The following is a 26,026-nucleotide window of genomic DNA, read 5'->3' as shown; positions in this document are numbered from 1 at the left end:
AAAAGAAAACTCATTCTGTTCCATCTCTAAAACCTAATTTGAGAAGGGAGTTGAGGGAATTGGAAGGGGAGGTGAACCATGAGAGACTATGGACTCTGGAAAACAATCTGAGGGTTTTGAAGGGACGGGAGGTGGGAGGTTGGGGGATCCAGGTGGTGGGTATTGTAGAGGGCACGGATTGCATGGAGCACTGGGTGTGGTGCAAAAATAATGAATACTGTTATGCTGAAAAAATAAAAAATTTAAAAAAATAAAAAAAAACAATTTGGATAAATGGGTGATAGAGGAAGGTGTCCATGTCAGCACAATTTTTAAAAAACCTGATAAAAATTTGAGTCCTGCTGCAAAGAAATGGGCTGCCTTAAACTTCCAATTACAAAGAATATTCAAAAAGTTCATAGAAGGCTATATAATATAGAGAAAATACTAGAGAGTCTTTCAACTGGTGGAAATGTTAACTGGGTGACCTACAGGAAAACTGTTAGTTTCAAGATTCTATGGTTCTTAGAAAGAACTACTGTTTGGAAAATTCCACCTAAGTGTCTATATTTATGAACATGCCACTAAATTTATGTAAGCATCATGAATTATGATGGCTTAAACAATGAAGATGAAATCAAAAGGGATTTGGATACCATTGCTCATGAGTGGAAATTAATTAGGACAAAGGGAGCAGAGGCACTTAGAAAATCCAGAAGTAATATTTAAATTAATTGCTTTCTTGTCATAGAAATGTATCTTTCAAAATAACTACAACAGGGGCACCTGGCTGGCTCAGTCAGCAAAACATGCAACTCTTGGTCTCCAGGTTGGAAGTCTGAGTCTATACCCATGTTTGGTATAGAGATTACTTAAAAATAAAATCCTAGACAAATAAACAAAATCCCCCAAAATACAGTTAGAATATTTACAGTAAAGACCCATTTAAACTGTTTCAATGTAATTACCTCTGAAACAACATATTTATATCAGAGAGCAAATGTAATATTCTCAATAGTAATAGTGCATTATTTATGTATTTATACTATGCATCATTTAAAACTACAATGGGTATAGGCGAACTTAAACTATTTGGAAAAAAAGCAAATACTGACTATGTTTTACCAACAACAAAAAAATTAAGAGAAAACAACACATATAGAAATCAGCTCAAATGTTAGCTTACCTGCATGAATCTAAATAAAAACTTGAACATGCAATAGAAAAAAAATAAAAATTCATACTTAAAGGGGGAAAAAAAGAAAGTGAGCTTACATGCATCCTAGCCATTCTCTCCTGTTTACTAGGACAGTCCTACAGAGAGAAAGGGAGGCATTGATAGGATAAAATCCATGTTCAAATATCCTGGCAATTTCATATACTCCACAGTCTCTAACCTGACTACAAGAATTGATGGCTGACTTTTGTTCTTTCCAACTCACGCAAATGATCACTCATTTCAAAGCATTAAAAAGTTCCTCACACATTTTATATCACGCAAACACAAATATATTTTTACATTGCGTCCAGGCTCTGCAGAGTCCGTCAGTGAGAAGAGCCAGGATTTAAAATTCCAGCTTTGCACTCCTCTATTCTCTCTACTTTTATCTTTCCTTCATAGTGCCAAGTATATTTTCTGGCACATAGGAATAGTCAATACATTGAGTTAAATGAAATCTAGATTCTGTGTTTACTTGCTAAGTTTTGTATATGACTGTGCGTTTGGTTTTCTGTGTTTCTGGGCATCATATTTGCTTCTGTTAACAGTGTTCTGATATGTTAGACTGTAGGCAACACCTAGTGTACATCAATTTCACAGATTATTAATAAATACCAATCTTCTAGTCATGGTGAGAGAGTGTTACAGAGAACTGTGTTATAGTGAGCTAAACTAATATGTCATGTCACAGATTATTTGGGGGGTATCAAGGCTTAAGACCATAAAAGATTCAAGTGTCATCTAATTCAATCTCTGCTCCATCCTCCTGCTAAAACTGGTTCTCCCATTTCATAAAAATAACTCAAATTTTTATGTGCTCAGAAAGACATTTGTAATTTATTGTTTCATGCATTCCATGGATCTTTATTGATCACTTACGAGAGTCAAAACACATAAGAAAAGTAAAAGTATATATGAGAACAAACATAACTGATAAGTGGAGGGATTATTTATGCTATAATGATTACTTTCAACTTCATTCATAGCAGAATTTATTAAGATTCAAAAAGTGACAAGTGATCCCAGATTTTTGTTCAGTCAACATTCAACAGACATTTTAGTGCCAAATGAATCCCCACACTGTGCCCAGAATACACTCTGCATTTTTCTGCCACTGGGACTTTGCTTATGCCAGGTAAGGAAACTCTCCTCTATTCCCTGCTATGGCTGTCATCACTAATTGGTCGTGGCACCCATTACTGGTGATCCTGGACATGCCTGAGAATTTTTTCTCATCAGTCACACAGGAAACATCCAAATTCTAATAGAGTTAGCATACAAAAAAAAGATATATATATATATATATATATATATATATATTCATAGCTCTTAATAATATGGGATGGTGAGTAATGTGCCAGGTAGACAATACTCTATGTCTAATGGTTTTGCATTAGATTTAGAAATATTCTCTATATGGCCATTACTTACACTGATTGTCTATAAAAGCTAAGGGCATAATATTTCCTGATAATATAAATCTGGAAATCATTGTCTGAAACTTGGAAGAATGGCCCAGGGTAGATATGTATAGCTATGAGCCAACAGCATAGAGATGAGAGAAATAGCACATGAATGGAGGGGAATTCTTTAGACAGTTAAGGAAAATGAATAAGGATCTGGAAAACAGTTATAGAGGAATCAATCAGCATATTTAAAAGGTGTCAAAACTCTAGAAATTTATTTCATGTATAATTCTTTCAACGTATGTTGAGCTGAAGACTTAGCACCTGTGGAAATTTTACTTCTGTATGTAGCTACTTGTGTGTTGCAGGTTGTGCAGTTGAGAGAGAAGCAGCTAGAAAGTACTGGTGACTCTCGAACAACATGGGTTTGAACTGGGCAGGTCCAACTACATGCGTATTTTCTTTGATAAATACAGTACTTTAAATGTATTTTCTCCTTAATATGACCTCCTTAAAAACATTTTTTTTCTCTAGCTTACTTATAAGAATATAGTATCTAATAAATAGAATATACAAAATATGCATTAATAGATTGTCTGTGTTACCAGTACAGCTCTCAACAATAGGCTACTGATAGTTAAGGTTTTGGGGAGTCAAAAGTCACTTGAAGATTTCTAAAACCCATGTGGTTCAAGGGTCAACAGTATTATGAGCAATGTTCAGTTCCCAAAATGAATTGGACATTTAACTCCACAGTAAAAAAACTATATATATATATATATATATATATATATATATATATATATATTTTTTTTTTTTTTTCCAGTATCTGTGATCCACAAAGCATTGTTCTAGCCATTGTTATAAAACCTATGGGGTAGGGACGCCTGGGTGGCTCAGTTGGTTAAGCCGCTGCGTCGGCTCAGGTCATGATCCCGGCGTCCTGGGATCGAGTCCCACATCGGGCTCCTTGTTTGGCGGGGAGCCTGCTTCTCCCTCTGCCTCTGCCTGCCATTCTGTCTGCCTGTGCTTGCTCGCTCTCCTCTCTCTCTGACAAATAAATAAAATCTTAAAAAATAAATAAATAAATAAATAAAACCTATGGGGGAGGGGCGCCTGGGTGGCTCAGTGGGTTAAAGCCTCTGCCTTCAGCTCAGGTCATGATCCCAGGGTCCTGGGATAAAGCCTCTGCCTTCAGCTCAGGTCATGATCCCAGGGTCCTGGGATCGAGCCCCACATCGGGCTCTCTGCTCGGCAGGGAGCCTGCTTCCTCCTCTCTCTCTCTGCCTACCTGTGATCTCTGTCAAATTAAAAAAACAAAACAAACAAACAAAAAAAAACCTATGGGGGAGATTTCAACTCAAGTGTGAGGTTCTTTGATGAGAGAACTTTTGTCAGCAGGCTTACTGAGGCACCTTAAAGCTAAGTCTGCAGTTACAGTATTATTGATCCATGGACTTTTTTTTTTTTCCTTATTTGGTTTCTAGAGATACTATATATAAACAGAAATACAATGAGAGTAGAGAAACAAATTTTTTTTTTTTTTAATTTATTCCTAGCTCTTCAGTAAAACCCATTCCTCTTAAATCAACTGAAATAATGGTGAAAGGCATTTTGGCTCAGATCATGATCTCAAGGTCATGAGAGCCACCCCAGGTGGGGCTTTGGGTTCAGCATGGAGCCTGCTTGGGCTACTCTCTCTCCTTTTCCCCCTCCCCCCACAGCATGTGTGTGTGCATGCTCTCTCTAAAATAATAATAATCATGATGATGATGATGTGAAATAAAATACAAGTGGACAGGAATTATAGACTCAACTAGAATGTATCTTGGATTAAAAGTTAAAAAAAATGTTGTTGTCAATATTTGAGATTCCACTGGTGGGTCAGCACTTGGTATTTGGCTGACAAGGGACTGACCTAAGGCTCAGGGAAAGGACAGCAGCTGCTCTCAGCCAGTCCACTGAGCTTTTCTGCAGGAAGAAGACCGACTTAATTCTGTGACTCAAGGCTCAAAATCTTCCGTAGAAGCATAAGGTTCTTTTACTGGGATACCTGATCAGAGACATTAACTTTTTGTTGGATCTTTTTTGGTATCCTTCCAGAAGAACTTTGTATGTCAAAATTCAGGCTTGCTTCTCAGAACACGTTCTATTGTTTTGGTTCCAGCGTCTGATTTAAGCTAAAAGTTTGCCTGATTTTTTAATGTTAGTTCCAACTGTTTGAACTTAAATGTACTCTTCCTGGAGTGGTCTAATTTTGACCTCATGTTTTCCACTTTACTGAGTAATTATTTAGCATATTTTCATTTATCTCTTACCAGTAGGAATCAAAATATGGTAAAGCAAGCGGAGCATTCAATACATGGTATGAAAAAATAATACTGTTTATGTCTATAGGGGTGGTGCCTGCCACAGCTTAGGGGCCCAATCACTGTAGACTCTTCCCTGCCCCACTGTAAGAGTCAGATTATCTCCTTACACATTTTTCTTCATTTCCCCCTTCCTCTCCATATGTATCCTGTTCAGGAAGAAAGGCTTTACAGAAGCGTCATAAGACTCTCCTTCCAATAATCTGATTTGGGATAAATCTGCATCATCTACATTATCTCACTTCAAACCAAGGTTTCAAATGTCATGTCAGACCTCCTGATCTTAACACTAACCAACATTTGAGCTTGAATGAGATTATATTCATGAGAACTTTTATAATTGAATCATAACTTTTGCCTCTAGATTTCTTTTCCTTATGAATGCTAATAACCAGAAATCCTGTAACCACAGCTAATCAGATAGCATCCTCCAAGCAAGGAAGTGAACATCAATCCTTGGCCGTCTTGATCTTCAATAGGCCTCTCACACTCTCTAAACCTAGACCTTGTGGGAAAAGGCTTATTGCTTACTTCCCTATGTCTACCAGGAAAGAACACAAAGTCATTTTGGACAGACTGACAACATGAAGAGCCAATAAAAAGCTCAACATCAAATCAGCCATTTAGTAGATTTTTACATAAAACCTCCTTTTATGCTCCATTATGATCTAAGAATCCATCAGTAATTTGTTTTCTATCTTTAGATCTTCCACGGTTCAAATCTCTAACATGTGATTAAAAATTATCCTCTTTGGAAAGTAAATCCTTTCAAATCAATTTTCTGTTTATAGAGAAGAAAAAAGAGGGGGAAAAAAGGAGAAAAAATATTTATCCAAAGGAAATTTTCATCTCATAAGATTTAGATTATCTTTGTGCCTGGTGCTGTTTTATAAGCTCTCCCCTTATTCTACAGCTCTGAACCAAGACTGCACATTCTTGGCTTTCATTATGACCAACTAGTTGGTACCTTGGGCCTCCACTAAGGAAAGCTCAACCCACCCACCCTGGCAGTTAAGAAATCAGTAACTTTTAATACGTACAACCCTAAATTCTCCAAAGGAAGCAGCTCTGTCTTCTTTACTCCAGAATACTCCAGAATACTAGAGAGTATTGGTTACTGTCCATGAAACCTTATTTCATAGCACAGAACAGAATAGGGCTTTTGCAATAAAGAATCAGGTTATCACCTACAGTCAAGATTCTTGAATTCCTATCTATGTTTCTCTCTATACACCTTCATTAAGTCACACTGAAAACTACCTCTTATTATCTACTTTGTCTGGATCATTATTTTACATGGTTTGTTTTTTACCTCATTTCGAAATTCGAGCACAATGTCAGTAATACTCCAGGATGATAACAGTAGAGATAGGCTCATATGTTCTTCCAGATCAGTGGTTCTTAAAATTTAATGTGAGAAGTAAAAATGCAGCCATCATGATTCCTATCTCCAGAGATTATTTAAACTGTTTTAGATGAACACTAGGAATACCATTTTTTTTTTTTTTTTTTTTTTTTTTTTTAGGAATACCCATTTTTAGTAAGTGTACCAAGTGATCCTAATTCTGGTGGCTTTCAATCCACACAGAAATGTCACTCAGAATTTGCTCAACTCTACATATGAATCTTATTATCTGAAAGTTATATATTTTGTATACATATAATATATATAAATGATGTATATATATACATCATTTATATTTCCTATGAAAATACTTTTATATTCATATAGTATTTGCTTGGCATAAAAAGTCCAAATCAAAACTATTTCTAAATATTTTGGAAACTATTGGTGCAGACACTGTTCATTATGTTGGTGACTAATAGGATCCACTGACCAGATTATCTTAGACTCTACCTCTTCTAAAAAGAAACTCTTCCAGAAGTATGATATCTTCCCCTCTTCGATAAACAGATCTGTGAAATATGCTACACTTTCCTTTTTTTCTTTGGCTGCCAGGAAGTTCAGAGCTGAATTTATGTTCACTAATGCTTTATTTAACATAATTGCTTTTCCTCTCCATCTTTAATAGTTGGCACTTATTTATTTAATATTTCAGTTCATTTGACAGCAAATTGTTTCAAATCCTCTTTGAAAACTGGCATAGTTAAAAAAATAATAAAGGAGTGTTTAAGCATATAATTCCAAAACAAATTTGCCAGAGACATGAAGTTTTTGTAATTTGATAACCCAAATTCATTAACTGTTGCATTTTCAACAACAATGAAAAGTTTTATAGGAAGACTTAAAATTCCAGTTTCTAAATAGGAAGTACCTCTTGATTTAAGGTGTGTCTTCAATCAGTATCTCTTCATTTCCAGGGATCATTTCCTGACTGTCTGCTGGGTGACCCATTAGAGACTTCTCCCCCTTCTATACCTAGTTTATTTCCTTATTTCCTTCCCTCCCTCCTTGCTCCTTCCCTCTCTTCCTTCATTTCCTTCCTTCCCTTCTAAGCTATACATACTTAATGTCTACAATTTGATGAGTTTGGGGATGAGTATACACCCATGAAACCATCACCACCATCAAGGCCACAGACATACTCATTACCTCCCAAAGTTTCCTCCTACTCCCTTACTACTTTTCCTTTGCAAAAAAGTACGTACTATATTTACTATTAATATCATATATTTAATAATTATCATAATAATAATCCCTCATGTAGCACCTCTATAAAAGGTAGCGTTCTAAGAACTTTATATATTTGTATTTAATTTCCATAAAAGCCCTAACAAGCAGGTATTGCTAACTTTTTTCACAAATGGGAATCTTAGGTAAATAGAATTTAAGTAACTTGACCAACACCATGGAGCTGGTATTTAAATCCAGGCCATTTCTAATATGTCACCTTCTGTATTTATGACCTTTTTGAGTGAGTCATCAAAAGGGTTATTGTAGAAGAGATCGAATTCTAAATAATATCTGGTAAGATTTTTACATAGAAAAAATATGAAGAAAAAGGCCTCAAATGTCACCAAAGAGTCCTTTATAACAGAAGTTCTGTAGATTAATGGGAGAAAAAAAGAATACAAAAAGGTACAAAATGAAATATAGAGTTGTTTTTCCATCGCTTCTTAAAAGTATTATCATTGTCGCTTCTTAAAAGTATTATCATTGTGTTCTCCTAGAAAAATAACAGGAGAGAGTACATATGTATCAACTTATGCACATGTATGTAATACTTATTTACATATTTATACATTTTATATTGATGTCTATGTGTCTGTACTTTTTAAAAAATATATGGGTATATACATTAACACATATTTTAGTAGTATTTAAAATAACAGATATACAGGGGCTCCTCGTGGCTCAGTTGGGTGAGCGCCTGCCTTTGGCTCAGGTCAGGATCTTAGGGTTCTAGGATGGGAGCACCCTGCACCGGGCTCCCTGCTCAACACGGAACCTGTTTCTCCATCACCCTCTGCCTGCCTCTCACCCTGCTTGTGCTCTCTTTCTCTCTCTGTCAAATAAATAAAATCTTCAAATAAATAAATAACAGATATGAATCCAAAAACTGGACCCTGTATAATGTGGAGAATAATGAAGAGATGGAAGTAAAAGGAATGTGAAGAGTCTAAAGTGACTATTCAGTTTATTTAGTTTGGCTTTAACAGTATATTTCAGAACACACTGCTAAAATTTGGTACTTGACTGAAAAAACAATACCCTTTAATTCTGAAATAGAATAATCTTACTTTTAATTTAGGTGATTATGAAGGTATTTGGACTCTTCACATGAAAAGAATAAAGTTCTCTCTGAAATCAACAGGCATTCCTGAATAAAAAGTGCCTTATTTCCACAGAGAAGAGTTTATAGGAATTTTGTAAATTATATTTTCTTTTTTTATAAGAATATTTACTGTTATCTTCTGACATTTTGTAACAAATTCATGTGATTTTTATTTTTTTTTTAAAGATTTTATTTATTTATTTGACAGACAGATCACAAGTAGGCAGAGAGGGAGGCAGAGAGAGGGGGGAAGCAGGCTCCCTGCTGATCAGAGAGCCTGATGTGGGGCTTGATTCCAGGACCCTGAGATCACGACCTGAGTTGAAGGCAGGGGCTTAACCCACTGAGCCATGCAGGTGCCCCTCATGTGATTTTTAAAGCCAAAAGCACAAACACTATGTTAAAAGAAAGACAACAGATCAACATATATGCATTGTAAATTAATTATGCTTTTCAAAACACTGGCCTTTTTTTTGCAAACATTAAAAAAAATGCAGGATCATCCATGAAGAACTGGAAATAATATTTACTTTAATTTCCATAATTAAGAATTTCCTGAAATGGAGGTAATTTCCTCTTGACATTTATTCATATATCCTGTTTCCTAAATATCTATGAGGTGCCTTGAAATTAGCACAGTTTTTTCTAACTGCAGTAATATTGTGATAAATTAGATAATACAAATGCAGAAGATGTGGGCAGTTTCTTGGTTCTACAAAGTTATATGTAACATTTTATAAAATACTATAAAGTCTCGGAACACCAACTGAACGTCATTTTCAATCCTCATTCTTAATTTCATATGAATGAGTAAACCAAAGCCTTGCAAGATATTTTCAGGTTTGATGTTTTCATATTATTGGCCTTGAGTTCCAACATGAAGCTGAAGTTAAAATATTTCACATTGTAAAAATATAAATGCAATGTTTACCAGAATGAATCTTTTCAGGTTGAAAGAAAAAGAAAAATCCAACTACAAGTCATGGAGTTAAACACAATGCAAGTTAGGATTGCTACAATTATATTACCTGCTCATTTCAAAAAGATCAAGGTAAAATGCCACCAGTAAAAAAACTGCATTCTTAATTTCTTCACAGCAACTCACATCTAACCACTGCATCTCACTGCCGCATAAAAATCATTTTTCTGAATTTTTATTTATTAATTAGTGAGTAGCAGAAGTGTCAACTGATGCAGCAACTTTGGAAAAATTTGGCTTCATCCCCCAAAGTTAATTATTCATACCTATGACCCACCAATTACACTCCAAGTTATATACATAAGAAAAACATTTGCGCATGCCAACAATTTGCACAACAGCATTCTACCAAAAAAAAAAAAAAACCTAGAACTAACCTGGAAGGCACTAAAGAGAGAGGAGTTGAATAAACTGCAGAATAATCACATAATGGAGCAAGAGATTATATAGTAGCAAAATAAAAAGAATTATTATGCACAGCAACAATATGGATGAAACTTGGTGATACATTATATGCAAGAACCCAAAAGACTGTATGCAACACAGTAGCCTTTCATAAAGTTAAAAAATCTCCCAATTAAAAATACAGTTTTAAGAATGATAAATACAGGATACAGGATGATATTTATCTCCAGCAGAGAAAGACAGTGGGACACAACGGGAAAAAGAGGTGCTAATGTTTAGATGTAGGTTAATATCAATGATATAGCTTTATTTTGGGGGTAGGCTCTTGCCTGTATATATTATGTTTGCATATCACATTATTAAAATTTATTAAACAAATAAAATGATAAACAGGGCTATGAATGAATGAATGATAGAAGTGTGTCATGAAAAAGATGATAATTAGTTAAATTCTGTGTATCTGGAGTAAAACAAAAGCAATGCATCCTGGCTTAGCTCTTCAAGCATATAGCTCTTTTAAATACAGGCTACTGAAATGAAAGGTCCTCTTATGATTTATCAATTGGGCTTCGTCTTGAAGATTTCTCCCAAAGTACTAGCAATATCTGGTTACCACGTAATTTTTCAGAATGTTAACTTTTTAAAAAAATTCAAGGGAATTAAAAAATTCCCCTTCAGAAATTCCAGGGATTAAGACAATATTTTTATATGTTTTTCAAAGTGGAATTATACTATGTAAAAAAGTTTGAGATGATCTTCTCAACATATATTCATTGTTATGGTGTTTAATTGAAAAATATTTAAAAATATTCTTTCATTTGAACCTTAACATGTCTTTTCACTTTATGAAGAAAACATAACATGATTTTTCTGGGGCAATTTATGAATGCATCTGATATTCTAAAATTTGACTTCCCATTTTTCAGACCAAAGCAAGTCAAACAAGTGACTTGACACTGATTTCATGACCTGCTTTTAACATCACCAATATTAAAATTAACAAAATCATAACTTTAGATAGTCATCTAAAATTCAGAGTTGAAACTTCAATTTAATAATTGCCTTTAATTTCAAAAAGATTTAACAAGTAGCAGATGACCAAGGGAAAAATGACAAGATGAGACTTATTGCATGAACTTGTTTACCTACATTACTAGTTCAGTTATATATGTATAATTTATTGTATAATGGGGGAATATATATACATATACATATATACACACACACACACACACACACACACACACACACATATACAACTTTTTATCTAATGGGGGCTATGGACTAGTTATATATGTATATAGTACATGGTTTTATTGCTCTGCTTTGTTTGTAATATTTTCCTTAATGATTATACAATAGAGAAAGAAATATGGAGGAAAAAAAGACTTCAGTCAATTGTGCCCTAAGAGTATTAGACTTCAAAAGATCCCCAGAAATCAAGCTGATATTCTTCCACTAGCTAGCTTTGTGATTTTGCTTCCTAGTTTTTTCAAGTATAAACTGAGAAGTTTCTACAAGATGATTTCTAAAGATCCCTGCAAATCAAAATTCCATGATTTTAGTAACTTTAGAATAAAGCAGAAAACCAGACATTTGTGAGAGTCCATATGTTTTTTTTTTTTCCCTGACCCAATAGTGTCCAATATGCATTACTAGGCTGATCTAAGTTAAGGAGACTACAAACACATGTGTTTACTTTTCATTCCCAAACACCACATTTGGTAAGAACTAGAAACTAAAGTTCCACAGTATGATCTAAAACAATATGCATAAGGATATTCTTTTTCCAAATGTATTAATATGGTATAGGTTTACATAGTTCCAATTTCTGCATCAAGATGAAAAGAAACCAGTTCCCCATTCAAAACAAAGGAAGGCTAGTAATTATCAGAATGTAATTGTTATGATCGTTTCACATGCAAAGGACAGGGAATACCAGAACTTTTTCCTTTGTGATGACCCTCATGAACTCTAGCTTATATCATCCGAAATCAAGTCTCCAGATAGAAGTACTGGGTAGGATGCAGAATTATCTGAAGGACAGAGGTTCTAATGGGAACAGAACACCAAATTGAGATGCCACACTGACTTCCCTTAGACTTAGCAAATATTTTCACAAATTGCTCATCTGGGAGACACACACACAAACTTTTTTTTTTTATGTTGTTAATCCAATTCTTGTTCTTCCAAACCCAAGTGCTCTCCAATTATCCATTTATGTTTATGTTTTACTCTCCAGCACGATGATTCTTACCAAAGCAATGCCTCTGTAAGTTTTCACAAATACACATCTGCTACATGTATGGTTCCAATTTAATTTGAGTTTAAAAAATACATATCCTCTGGCATTTTTAAAGACATGTAAACTCTTTTTTTCTTTCAGATTCACAGAAACAGCCAAACACCTGACCAGGGATACATTACCTACTGAAAAGTGAAGGGAAGAAAAAAGGAATGAAAATTCTTTAAGTAGAATCCAAAGTATATATGACATTCTTGCACATGAACATTAGAATCGACAACTATAAGTCTGTAAATCTATATTCAAGATAAATAATAATCCCTAGTCATTTCTCAGATAGCTCCATATCTATTGAGAAATACTTGGGTCTTTTCAGCTAACATGTAGAATTCATTTTCTCATTTGAACTAGGTTTCTTTTTGTCAGTTGGGAATACTTTAATCATGCATTCTTATAAAATACTCCATTTTTCTGGAAAATCTCATGAATAACTAGATACAAATTTCAAGTTAAGGTAAGTATAATGAATCTAACAAAGGATGAGGATTTATACATGGTGAAGAAATTAATGTTAAAATGACCATTTAAGAAATGTTAAATGTTCAGAACTTGTGCTCATTTAAAGACAAAAATCATATCCTATCTGTACCATGCTCATAATTCTTGAATGTGTCCCCATTATGTCTTGAATAAAACCAGAATCTTTATTATGGTCTACAATGTCCCACATCATCTTGTCCCCTCTACCTTTCAGATAGCATTTGCTACTAAGCCCCTCCCCTTCCTTGCTTAAATTACAGTGGCCTTAAGTGGAGTACACCAAGGCTCCTCTTAATCTTGAGGTCTTTGTACTTCTTTTCCCTCCTCATCTAAAGCTCTTTACCCAGATAGTCACAGAACTCACTTCATCCCTTCAGTTGGCCAACAGTCTTGTCTTACCTCATTTATTTTGTTGGTAGCACCAGCTGCTACCTGGAATTATATATTTATACGGTTCTCTTTCCACCTCTGCCACTAGAGTACATGGCCCTTAAGGTCAGGAACTTGGCAGTTACATTTACTGCTGTGGTCAATGACAAGTAGTAAGTGATCAACAAAAGTCTGTTAAATTGAAATGAACTCTATGAGTCACATTTTGATTTGCTGGGGGTATATGCTACTGGTAAAACTGTGGGTTTCCAAAAGCATGATTATTGTTATTCTTAAAAGTGAAGAAAATGAGGACAACGGAAGAATCAGGCCCACATGAGAGCAAAAAAGACAAGACCTTTCACTTTTAGAACAAAACCTTCCCATTCTATCTGACATTATTTCAACTGTCATCCTACTCTTTCAATGTTATTCTTTCTCCTTATTAACTTGGTAATTCACTCCCTATTCTCCCCACACTTTTTATAATTCAGATCTTCTTTACATAACAGACATGTCAAAATTCCCAATGCAAAGTGCACTGCATCATGCCAGGATATGTATCTACATGTATGTTTATATTTTATATACCTGCCTTTTAATCGCTTCAAGCAGGAACATCTTTCTGATTGACTACATTTATTTTATGTGTCATTTATAGACAACAGTGCACTATTTTTAAACAATTCCATTTTATGCATAAATGAGTGGGCCTGGAAAGAGAAAAAAGTGCCAGCTCATGTTTACTGGGGGAACTGAGGTTGAAAGACAAGGCAGAACATTTCTGTGCTGATTCGTTTGCATTGTAAGTCATCCCCATATGCTTCCCAGAGGCATCTGCAATTTACCAGCCTTCACCAGGAAGAAAACTGATTAAGGAAATAGCCATTGACAGCCATTAATTCTAACTTTTGAAGAAGATTAGTTACAGATCAAAGAGCGGTGGAGTCTCACAGCTCTCCCAAGTCTAAAAAGAGTAGATTGTAGTACAAAGACAAAATACTCGAATAATAAATTCCAATTTTTCCTAACACTGAATGAAGTAAATGATTAGATTAGTAAATTACTGCCAGTGTTGAGATTGTTCACAGCTAAGGAGCTCTGCATGGGGGACTGGTATCACCTCACACCATGGTCTGCAAAGCTTTAATACAGATTTTTCTGCATTTAGGCACTGAGCTAGTAGGTAATAAGTCCCCAAAAGGGATAGGCCCATACTTCAAAAGCCTTTCAATCTAGGTAGGAAGGCAAGGAATAAAACCATAAGTTATATATAAGATAGCACTTGCTAATATCAAGTAAAATCCTAACTATAGATAATGGAGGTTGGGAGGTTGAGAAGGCCTTGTGGAGAAGATCATGGTTGAAGTCTGGTTCTCAAAGGAAGAAACTAAAGGGTAACATTCCAATGGGATCTACACTAAAGCAAGAGACAGTCTCAGTGTGGACAGAAATGTAGAGATGGTGTTGCACCCCTATGTTTCTTTTCAATACCAAACTATATCCTACACTGTCAAATCTAGCTATTGCCAATGGGATAGCAATGGTCATATACATACACACATATACATATATATACTTATATATATTTAAGTAAATATAAACTATATATAAATATATATATGTGTATATACTATATACAAAAAACTATATAGTATATACTATATATGTATTAAGTGCTTAGAAAACAGTATAAGACATGAAGAGTCTTATACTGGGGGAAAAGAGTAAAATCATCATTATAGCTCTGAAGGATAAATAATATTTCCTTTTTGATGAATATTCTTTCCAACATTCTTGTTCTTTGAATGATACAGAATATAAACTGTATCACTCTAACAATTCACAGGCCAACTCTTTTTTAGGTCATTCAAGTCAAAGAATTATTTTCTTCCTCATCAGGCCAGGTAAAATAGTTACCGCCACATAGCTTGCTTCCAAATGGCCCAAGAGTTCCCTGAACAAGAACACATGCTTTTATTACATCAGCTGGGCACCGTGAGACTAGAGCCCAGGACTGTATAAGTACATGCAGAGCCCTCAGTGATACTGAGAAATGTGGTGTGAGTCCCAAAAAGCAGAACTAGGAGAGAAATGCATTATGTCAATAGAATAAAGACAGAACAGATTCCTTTCTTAACCCTATAGTATCAGCAGTAATCCCCAGTTAGTTATTATTACACACTCCCAGGTAATATTTCAAGGTCTTCAGAAAAAAAAATAAGTAAAAACATGAAACAAAAAATGCTGCTGCTGTTTAATTATGTCACTATTATGTCACACATGACACACCTCTTCTTGGCAACTAAGTAAATATTTATTTTAAAGAAAAAAAAAGAAAATGCTAAGCAAATATACACATTTAAAAATAGGTATGTATGTCATGTCATATACTACCTATATTCAAATGATGGCTAAAACAAAACAAAGACAGTTAAGATTTGGTTACCTGTAATGCACATCACATTTCTCTACATTTCTTTAAAAGTTCATTTTTGACTCCCAACAATGAACATGGTCTATAAAGAATTTTATAAAAATATACGTCATAGTCTGCGAGGAGCCTGGGTGGCTCAGTCAGTTAAGCATCTGACTCTTGATTTCCGCTCAGGTCATGATCTCTGGTGAGATCCAGCCTTTAGTCGGGCTCTGACCTGGGCATGGAGCCTGCTTGAGATTCTCACTTCCCTCTCCTGTGCCCCTCCCTGCCCCATCGTATGGCGTGCACTCTCCCTTAAACACACACACACACACACACACACACACACACACAATGAACATAGTATGCAAAAATAAAAGTGGTTTTTACCAATAGCATGGCTCCTCATCTGAAAGATAAATTTGGTACTTCCCACTGTGTAAAGATGTATTTGATTAACATTTAGCAATATTTACATGCAGATGCTGATGCAAGGGAAAGTAATTCTACTCATTTTGAATAATAACTGGGTAAACCAAAAGTTTCTCTGTAAGTGATTCTGCAAGCTTACTCCCAACATTCCCCAAAGCTATGCAGTCAGAATAGTGATTGATAGCAGGAAAATATTTAAGAGTTCATTCTTTTTAAGAATATATATTTAACAACATATGTGTTATATAACACATATATATTAAAAGATAAATAACATGTAACATATTTAATATATTTATATGTTATATGAGAGATATATAACATACCTGCATTACATAAAACATATGTGATATATACATGGCATATTTTTATATATAATCCCTCTCCAATCAAGCCACTCTAAAAAGAGGACACACTGATGTGGATACATTGTTAGGAAAACTGAGATGAAAAACTATTTTGTGTTTTTATTTCTTAAAATAGCTATTTATTAAAACTATTAAAATTGAAATATTATAGAGGTAGTTTTGTAGAGTCTTATAAATAGACAACTACACTGAGTTTTCTGAGAGTGCAGAAGTAACTCTACTGTATTTGTTTCTGATGATAGTATACCGTAGATGAACTTCTTTTTTCCTAGATTTGTTTAGAAATCAGAACATAATTTTTGTAGTTAAAATCATAAAGTAGCCTTTTATTTTATATTTTTAAAAGATTTTCTTTATTTGACAGAGAGAGAGAGAAAGAGCATAGCAGGGGGAGTTGTGGGCAGAGGTAGAGGGAGAAGCAGGCTTTCTCCTGAGTGGGAAGCCCTATGTGGGGCTCAATCCCAGGACCCTGGAATCATGACCTGAGGCAAGGCAGCCGCTTAACCAATGGAGCCACCCAGGCGCCCCATAAAGTTGCATTTTAAACATAAACTTTACAGAAATGCCACATAGTGGCTTTCTTTCCCATACTGAAAACTTTGATAAAAACAACTCTGTTACAAAATTAAAGAAGTGGTGGACCGCAGAAATTACACTTCTCAAGTTCTTAAGTTTTATGTGATGAGTAACACAACCTCTGTTTTTAAAACAAGGGTCCAAATGGTTACTAATTGTGCCCAAAATGCAGATGTTGTCTAGCATCCAAGCTCCTCAAATTATTTAACGTGCTACCTGGTACTGCTTCTTACTCACAAGTCATGAACCTGAGGTACAATGGTACAGTTACTAAATATTTTTTGCAAAGTCACTTTTGATTATTGACAAACATTTGAAAATTTCCTAAATCTGGCACCATTTGAGTACTACCACTCGAATGAAAAATAACAACTGGATGCTATCTGCCAAAGGTCATTAGGACAAAAGAGGAGTTCCAGGTTCTTTTCCTCCCAAGGCTGATTAAGGAAGCAATTAGAGTTCACATTATGGAAAGGAGGGAGGTGGGGGAGTAAAAGGGTACCGAGGGCCAGTGAAGGTGAATAGATATGCAGAGAAAGAAAAGATAAAATGGAAGAGCAGATATATATGCCCATTCAGTCTAAACCCTTCTAAAAAATCTTTCTGATATTCTTTCTTTCACTGATTTTTTTTTTAATTGGACTTTTAAGGTTTCTTTAACAGGAAATGGGTAGGCTTAAAATTATACTTCAAAGCATTAGTTTTATTGGCAAATTAAATAATTAGTTATATAACAAGCATGGTTAAGTTACAGTACAGTGATATGCTTGAGATTTCAAGGAGCACAAAGATGATGAGATGAATACACAGTAGTTCTAAGACAGACCTGGTCGTTTCTTCAGACCAAAACCCAACTGAACATTGTTTAAAAGGACCTGAGAGGTAGATAATTCTGCCAGTCCTGAATTCCAAAGCTCTTGTCTTTTCTTCTTATGTAGATGATGTTTGCATGAGCTAGATTTTTGATAACCACTGTTTAGGATTCCATTTTCACTTCTATTATCATTCATTGATTAATATTAGCTCTATTAAAAATAATAGCCAAGTAAAAAGGGCTTAGAAAGGGTAATGGGAAATTCTTGGTCATCTAGCAGAAACAGTTCGATATTAATTCAAACTACTGCATATTTTCCAGAAAGTTTAGATCTGACACTTTAGCTTATAAGTTTAAAACTACAGGGACGCCTGGGTGGCTCAGTTGGTTAAGCAGCTGCCTTCGGCTCAGGTCATGATCCCAGCGTCCTGGGATCGAGTCCCACATCGGGCTCCTTGCTTGGCGGGGAGCCTGCTTCTCCCTCTGCCTCTGCCTGCCATTCTGTCTGCCTGTGCTTGCTCTCTCTCCCTCTCTCTCTGACAAATAAATAAAAAATCTAAAAAAAATAAAAATAAAAAAAAAAAACTACAGTGAAAAATAAATTCAGGCAATGGCTTTTGTTGAATGTTTTCTATTCTTAAATAAAGCTGTGAGTCACAATGCAACCAAAGACACCAACAAGGCAGGATCTTTAAAACAGAAATCTGTTTCTCTAGGAAAATAAAATACATTATAACTATATTTTAATGAGGAACTGAAGATGTCTTTCTAAGAAATTTCACTGTATTATAAAGCATATACTTTCTTAAATGTTCATATATATTTTTCAATAAATGGATTGCATTTTTACTGCATCAACATTTCTACATCTTAAAAGTATGACTGCTCTAGTCCATCAGATCATTAATTAGCTTAATTTCCCAAAAATTAAAATTTTCAGCTTCAGTGAAACTTGTCTTAAAAATAACTCGCATTTTGCTTCCAAGTTTTGAGAAAGTGTATATACTTAATTCTTCTAATCTACTTATATAAGAACACATGAACTAAATCCATTTCATAGATTTGACTTGGGTATTATGATTTAGTTTCTTAAATCATTTCAAAAGGTAGATGCTTATAAGTATTTTATTTATACAGTAAAAAAAAAAAATCATTGATAGCTAACACTTCCTCTTTTTCTTCCTAAAAGCAAAACTAAATTTTAAAATAAAATTAAAAAATTAAAGTCATTTCAGGAAACAACTTTAAAATAATAGTAGTGTCTCTTGTCTAGAATAGAACTTCTGGCCAGATGCATAGCATCTCAACAACATTCATTTTAATACTGATACTCATATACACAGTATATGGTATTAAATGATTAAATTAATAAAATTTAATCAAAATGATCCACTGATACTTCATGAAGAACACCAGCATAGACACCAAATTTAAAAACATATGTATTTCCTTTTAATGTTTCTTTAATTCCTCTTAAAGCAGAATTCTCTTTTTATTCATAAGTATTTCTGATCTGAAGTCCTGATAGTGATTTGCACTACCCAATTGTCCCTAACAAAGATTTCATATGACAAGAAGACTACAAGACTCCAAACCACACACACATATAAAATTCTCTTTGGTAAAAAAAAAAGCACCTATACTACACCTTCAAAATTTGTCACAAAACTACCAACAGGATAAGAAGGACATACAAGCAGTAGGATACGAATTTTCACTAATTCATTTTTTTTTTAATGCACCAGTATGTCTTAAAAAAATACATGAGACTAAATCAAAATCACAAGCAGTGTTTAGCTTTTGTTTAGCACAATTTAATTAACTTAGCCAAAAATTCTTCACATATGAAATATTCCATTAGTTGGCCATATGACAATATGAGAAATTCTGTTCAATGCAATATGGCTAATACAATTAAGTTGACTTTAACCACATTGTCATTTAAAGAAGACAATTAAATTAGCCAGAAACAACTTTAAAAAGCAGCCTTGGGAATAACTTCTTCCTACAGCCATTACCAAACCCTTACTGAACTGATTAACTATGCAAGAAAAGCAGCAAAAAGCTGAAGAAAGGGCACTAACATCACTACTTGGCTTACCTAAGAACTCATTAAAGTAAAAGGCTCTAACTATTTTATTTTATTAGATCCTGTAATATATAAATTGTGCTACTTTTCTGCAGTTTGATTAACACTAATCATTTCACTTTCCCTTTTTTCTACCAACTTAAAAAAAATCTTAATTCTACCTTCATATTAATTTTTTGAAAAAAAATTAATTTGAAATATGCCCCTTTGGTTGCAAAACACCATTACCCCCAAATAAAAGAATACACAGAAGAATTATAGAAAGAAATCAGAATGCACAAAATTCTATTATACAATTGGCCCCTGGTGACCATCAATCTCACCAGATACTGCTCTATCTTCTACGTGTATTTAATGGTCATAGGCCCATTGCCTGATGGGATCTGTAGTTTCTAAAATAAAAAAAACTGTGAGTAATAGTCATTGACTTCTTATTTTGAAACTATGAACCTCTAGTCTTAAATATGCTGCAAATATCATTCTACTTCATTTAGTAGAGTTGATCAGTTTCAGCCCTAATATTCGAAAACTGTATAATCTATCAGCCAAAATGAAAATGCATGTATATGAATATGTACATATATATTAAAAAATTCTTGGATAATGATATCTATAATCTGTGTTTTATAATGTTATAAAATAAGAATTATGGTTCTTGGAGGAAAAATGAATGCCAAAAGTATCTATTTACATGAAAATAAAACTTCAAATATACATGAAAACTTTTCATTTGAATACACTGGAACAATTTCTAGGCATTTCAATATATATTATGCATATTCATACCTTTATGTGGGTGCCAATTTTGTGTTGTTCATTATCATATCTTCATGTATTGATATATATAATATTATATTTCCCATATTTAGGAATTTTAAAATTTCTTTGTATATTTATCACTCTTAGGCACCAATATTCAACAGTTACCAGCAAATCCCCTAAACACTTCAATCGCTGTATCATACCCATTTCATAGAGAGTTCCTCAAAACCACTTAGATAATGCTTTCTAAACCCATTTAGAAAAGAGAAGAGCTATTTCCTCTGAATTATGTAACCTTACTGAGTCCACTCACAATCACCTCCCATACCTTCAACCTCCATCGCATTTCATCCTTGATGGCACTTACCCCAGTGTAGTCATGGTGACGATGGTATACCAGAAGGCAGCAGGGATGCTGGTGAACTTGCTGGCTGAAGACCCCTTCTCGGCGTAGAACATGACTGTAGCAAAAATGATGATAGCCATGGTGAGCGAGAAGAGCAAGAAGCCCAGTTCTGAGGCACAACTCTTCAGCGTGTACCCCAGGATACGCAGGCCTTGAGAGTGGCGGGAAAACTTAAAGATCCGGAAGACCCGGAAGACCCGGAGCGTGACAAAGGCTCCGCTGACATCCTCATTGTCTGTCATCACCAGCCCAATGTAATAAGGCAGGATGGCCACCACGTCGATGATACTCATGACGCTGCGCACAAAACGGTAACGACTAGGTGCAGCAGCCAGGCGAAGCAAGTACTCAACGGTGAAGATCATGACACAGGCTGTATCCAAGCAAAAGAAGGCCACCGCGTAGCGCTCCCCGCAAGGCAGTTCTTTAATGTGCCCCGGGCTAGACCCGCATGGCACTGTCTCTACCACATTCGCGATGACTGAGACGGCAATGAAGAACCCTGTAACATAGTAGAACACCAGGGCCATGGTGCTGGTGTGGGGGTTCTCGAATGCCCGCCAGACCCTCTGCCGAGCAGTCATGGTGGGCAGCGCGCTCTCTCCGGTGTTGTCAGTGTCGGCGTCGTCCTGTAGACGCTCCGCGTTCTCTCGCCTGCGGTCCTTGTACTCCTCGTAACAGCAGTCGCCAATGATCTCTGGGATGAGGCCGAAGAAGGCCAATTCTTCATCATAAGCAGAGATGCACTCATGGCGAGGATAGTGGAGCTTCCCGGTGCGGTAGAAATTCAAAATGTGGCGGAAGATGTCTGGGTCACGGTCAAAAAAATACTGCTGAGTTTCCGGGTGGTAGAAAAAGTCCCTCTCAGAACTGCCCAGCAGAGTGTCTGGATAGCGTTCCAGGGTGTCCTGCCATGTCTGGAAACGGGTGCCACTCACATTGAGCACAATCAGAGCATCTTGAGTTCTTTTTCTCTCCTGCCTTGGGGGAGCTGGCATGGGCCCCGAGGCCACAGGCATCCACCCAATGGCTGCTGCCCTGGCAAAGGGCAGCCATGCTGCTACGCCCGCCGCCATGGTTCCTTGAAGTGGAGGCAAGAAGGGCAACCAGGCCTCTACAGTGGGGCAAAGTAGCCACAATCACTCACTTCCGCCCGTCGAACAAAATACCACTGAGAAATGTGGTCCGGAAGTATCACTCCTATTCCACGGTAGAGCTCTTGGTGAAGTCACAGTTCTCAGAAGGGCAAGTTTCCCTCAAACACAGGAATTTGGAGTAGTAAGAAAAAAAAAAAAAAATACAATGTCCTAACAATCACGCCCAGCAGAATCTAACCAAACCTCTTCCAGCAGGTGAACCGGGCCACTCCTGGCACAAATAAGTACACAGCTGACTTTAGACGCAGCAATTTTTTCAAACAGGTGTCTGGTTTTTCCCTGACACAGTCCGGATAATGTAGGGTCAGTATGCGTTGTGTAGGATAGAGAAAACGAAGGGCAGTCACTCAGTGGTATTCTTTTGGTGAATTAGACAACCCTTCCACCTTCCCTTTTAGCTCTTTCAAACCTTCCCTTTCCAAGTGGCCCTTCCCGCCAACGGAGTCTCAGAAAGGCGACCTGTTGTTGCAGCTTCCGAGATGCGGTCACAGCCGCTGCCCCACGTCTCTTTGGGAGTCCGGTCGCCGCCTCTACTCCTTGGGCCGTATTTGCAGAGATGGAGGTGCTGTACGGTGGGCACGGTGGGGGGCGTTAATACAGAGCCTCCTCCCCCACGTCTGCAAGCACCCCTTGTGTCTGCCAAAAGCGTTTGCCCAATCGCCCCTTCACTCTCTTTTCAAGTTCAGCTCAGGTGCAGTGTGACAGTTACAGAACACGGGAGCTGGCAGCCGCCGCCGCCGCGGCGGCAGCAGCAGCATCTGCCTCCGCGCAGAACGCGCCTCGCTCGCGGTACATACCTGGCAAAGTGCGCGCCGGGGCTGAGTTGCATAGAGACTTTCTCCTCGCCGTGCACCCGGAAAGGGAAAAGCAGAGAAAGCAGCTCCCGAGCAGCCGAATCCGATGCGCCCAGAGAGCATAAATAAAGCTCAAGCGAGCTCTTCTTCCCCTTCCCCCATCCCTCTGTGCTTCCCTCCTCCTTTTCACCTTCCAAAAGCCAGGCGCAGGCGAGCCGAGCAGCAGCAACAAGTTCAAAAGGTGCGGGGGAGGCGAGAACGGAGGGGACTGGCTCCTGCCAACTTACTGCGCCGCCGCTGTCCCCGGGGCCCGAGCCGGGCGGTGCGGGGCTGTGGGGCTGCGGGGCTGCGGGGCGGCGGGGCTGGCGGCGGCGGCGGCGTGGCGGGGCCGGGGCCGGGGCCGGGGCCGGCGCAGGCAATCGCCTGAGCGCAGAGGCAGGAGGCGCTCGGCAGCGCGGGGGCGCGGGAGGGCGGCTGGCTGCTTCCCCGCCAGTGGGTGGTCCTGCATCTCCCCCGGCTCCCCGCGCCGCTCTGCTCGTGCGATCAATAAATAAGGAAAAAATAAATAAATAACCGCGCGCACGCCCCGCCACGCAGGTTATGAAAGGCGTCTCCTGCCTTTCCCTCGGCTTGACCTTTCTCCGCCCCCGCCCCCTCGGGCTCCTCTCGCTCCACCCCAGCCACCCACCAGCCCCGGCGCAAAATGTCACCGAGGGAGAGCATCCAGGTGGATCTGCCGGGGAGGAGAGCAGCCTGGATGAACAAAGGGAAGCTTCACGCGCTCGGCTGCGGTGGTTTGGTGGAGGAGAGGAGGAAGGGGACCGGTGCCGTGCTTCTGCCTCCCTGGGACCCGGTTCAAGACGAGCGTGGGAAAAGAAAAAAAAAAAAAAAAAAAAAAAAAAAGGAAAAAGAGAGAGAGAGAAGCTGGGAAGGAGGGTGAGCGGAGCGGAACGCGCAGGAATTGGTTGTCTTCTGGAGGCTACTGGGTAGCAAGACCTGCAGAGCCCCGCGGCGGAATTTTTAAGTGCTTTTCCCTCTATTTGTTCAAACCAGATGTGAACGTTGCAGGAGCTAATATGTCATCTATCCAACTTGCCGAAAAGTCAGACAGTTCCCCTCAGTCTAGGTCATGCCACAACTCCTTTTCTCGTCCTTTGAGAATGACAGGAAGGATTTAGAACCCCTTTCCAAATGTCAGCGTCAAGGGGCGTGAGTCTCTGTGAGTGCGCGTCCCCTTCCTTTTCTCTGCGCATCTCTGCGCATCTCTGCACATCTCTAAAATGGCTAAAGTAGTTAAAGGTGTCCGTGCGAGGGGTAAGTGATGGGGTAAGAGACTAGGAAATTGTCGCGGCCAACGGTTTTGTTTTTCGTGTACCCCGCCTCCTCACCCCAGCCCCCCCTACACCCCCAGTCATTAGGAATCATCCTTAAAATCAAACATATACCACTTGTAACCACTAGATGGCGTGAATGGAGAGAGTTAAAAATTTACACCTAAGGTTTGGATGCTTTGGAAAGGTGAAGGATCAAAATGAGGTGACCCAACGGAAAATCGGATCACATTAAACATCCTTAATTCCCCCTCTCCAAATACCAAACATACCTTTTTGGTATTTATGTGAGATACTCAAATTTATTTTGAAATTTAATTTGAAATTTAAATTTCGATTACTGAATAATAGTGATGATAAAGGTCTTTAGAAATAGTGACACTTCATCTATATTAAGGGGGGGGTCTAGTTTTTACCTAAAAGTTATCTTTTCAAGGCTTACTTTGATTTTAGTTTGAAAAGTAAGTAGACTGTGATGTATAGTCTTGAATTGACTTTAAAGCCCTAGAGATCTTAGGCAGGATGTGTTAACCTTAAAAATCTGAAATGGAATACCTCAACAAAAGGACACTAACAAAAAATAGAGTCTACAGAAACTCACCAGAGAAAGAGAAAAACAAACTTTCTAATGTGCAGGACTTTTCGTAGAGATGGGAAGGCATTTTTTGTTTACTTGTTTACTGGAGTAGAGGTTTAGGGAATCCCATGTTAGTAGTTAATGAAGTCAGAGCTAATGCACCATGAAAGTTTGGAAACACAGAACTGAAAACACCTGCTGTTTTATCTGTTTGGATGAGCCGTGGTGAAAGATGCTTGTTAACAAGTCTATATGGCCTGCATACATGATAAAGAATATTAACTGAAAAATAAAGAAGGGACTACTTAACAATTACTGTAAGAAAATTAACCCCTTCCTAATCCAGAAAACAAGGTGCCAACATAACAGGTGTCTCCAGAGAATGGAGAGCCATGAATATTCAATCAATGCCAAACTGGCATGACCTCCCATAAAGACCCAGGCAGGCAATCTAAATAGAGCTTTTAAAACTTCCCAGCAGGACGCTGAACACTAACAAATATAAACATAGATGTTTAACTCTACAAAACCCTTAAGTGAGCAAGAATAGAAAATCCATAATTCTTAAGAAGACTTTGAGATCTGTTCTCCCCCACTCTCTACAAGCTTCTGGATGCAACAGAAAGAATGTGGGCTTAGAAGCTAAACCCATCTAGATTCAAATTCTAGTCCAAGAAATTATTCATAGGCTTTGTTTCATCTGGCAAATTACTTAACTTTTGTTTAGAAGTTGCAGATAATAAAACTTAACTTTTTAAGCCTATTGTGAGGATTAAAAAGGATAATTCTCCTGAATGTCAGTGTAGAATTTGGTACACACAAATGGTACTCAATATCAATTCCTTTTTACTTTCGATGACTAATGGAAATGCAGAATATTTTATCAACCCTGTATTTGAAATCCCCACAGGTACTTCTGTGTTTACTCTCGCATCTGAGTTCAAGAGTCCCCTTGTGATATAGCAGTGACTCTGATATTCATTCGTGCACTGAAATGCTATATGAAGGCTATGTATGCAAAATTCAGCAGAACATTCTCAGTCTCTATGCTTC

The 26,026-nt window shown here is 37.3% G+C and overlaps 1 protein-coding gene across 1 annotated transcript in view; it reads right to left on the bottom strand.

The window, feature by feature from the left end:
• KCND2 (potassium voltage-gated channel subfamily D member 2) overlaps positions 1-23,939 on the bottom strand; it is a 505,769-nt gene extending 481,830 nt beyond the window's left edge. The window contains exon 1 of the mRNA XM_047695839.1: positions 21,076-23,939. Within this exon, the coding sequence (XP_047551795.1) occupies positions 21,076-22,190 (1,115 nt within the window). The 5' untranslated portion in view covers positions 22,191-23,939. The remainder of the gene's footprint in view (positions 1-21,075) is intronic.
• Positions 23,940-26,026: the final 2,087 nt, after the last annotated feature.

The sequence above is a fragment of the Lutra lutra genome, chromosome 11, assembly GCF_902655055.1.
Source record: "Lutra lutra chromosome 11, mLutLut1.2, whole genome shotgun sequence".
Taxonomy (NCBI): domain Eukaryota; kingdom Metazoa; phylum Chordata; class Mammalia; order Carnivora; family Mustelidae; genus Lutra; species Lutra lutra.
The sequence above is the reverse complement of the archived record's forward strand: the minus strand, read 5'-3'. Positions and strand labels throughout refer to the sequence as shown.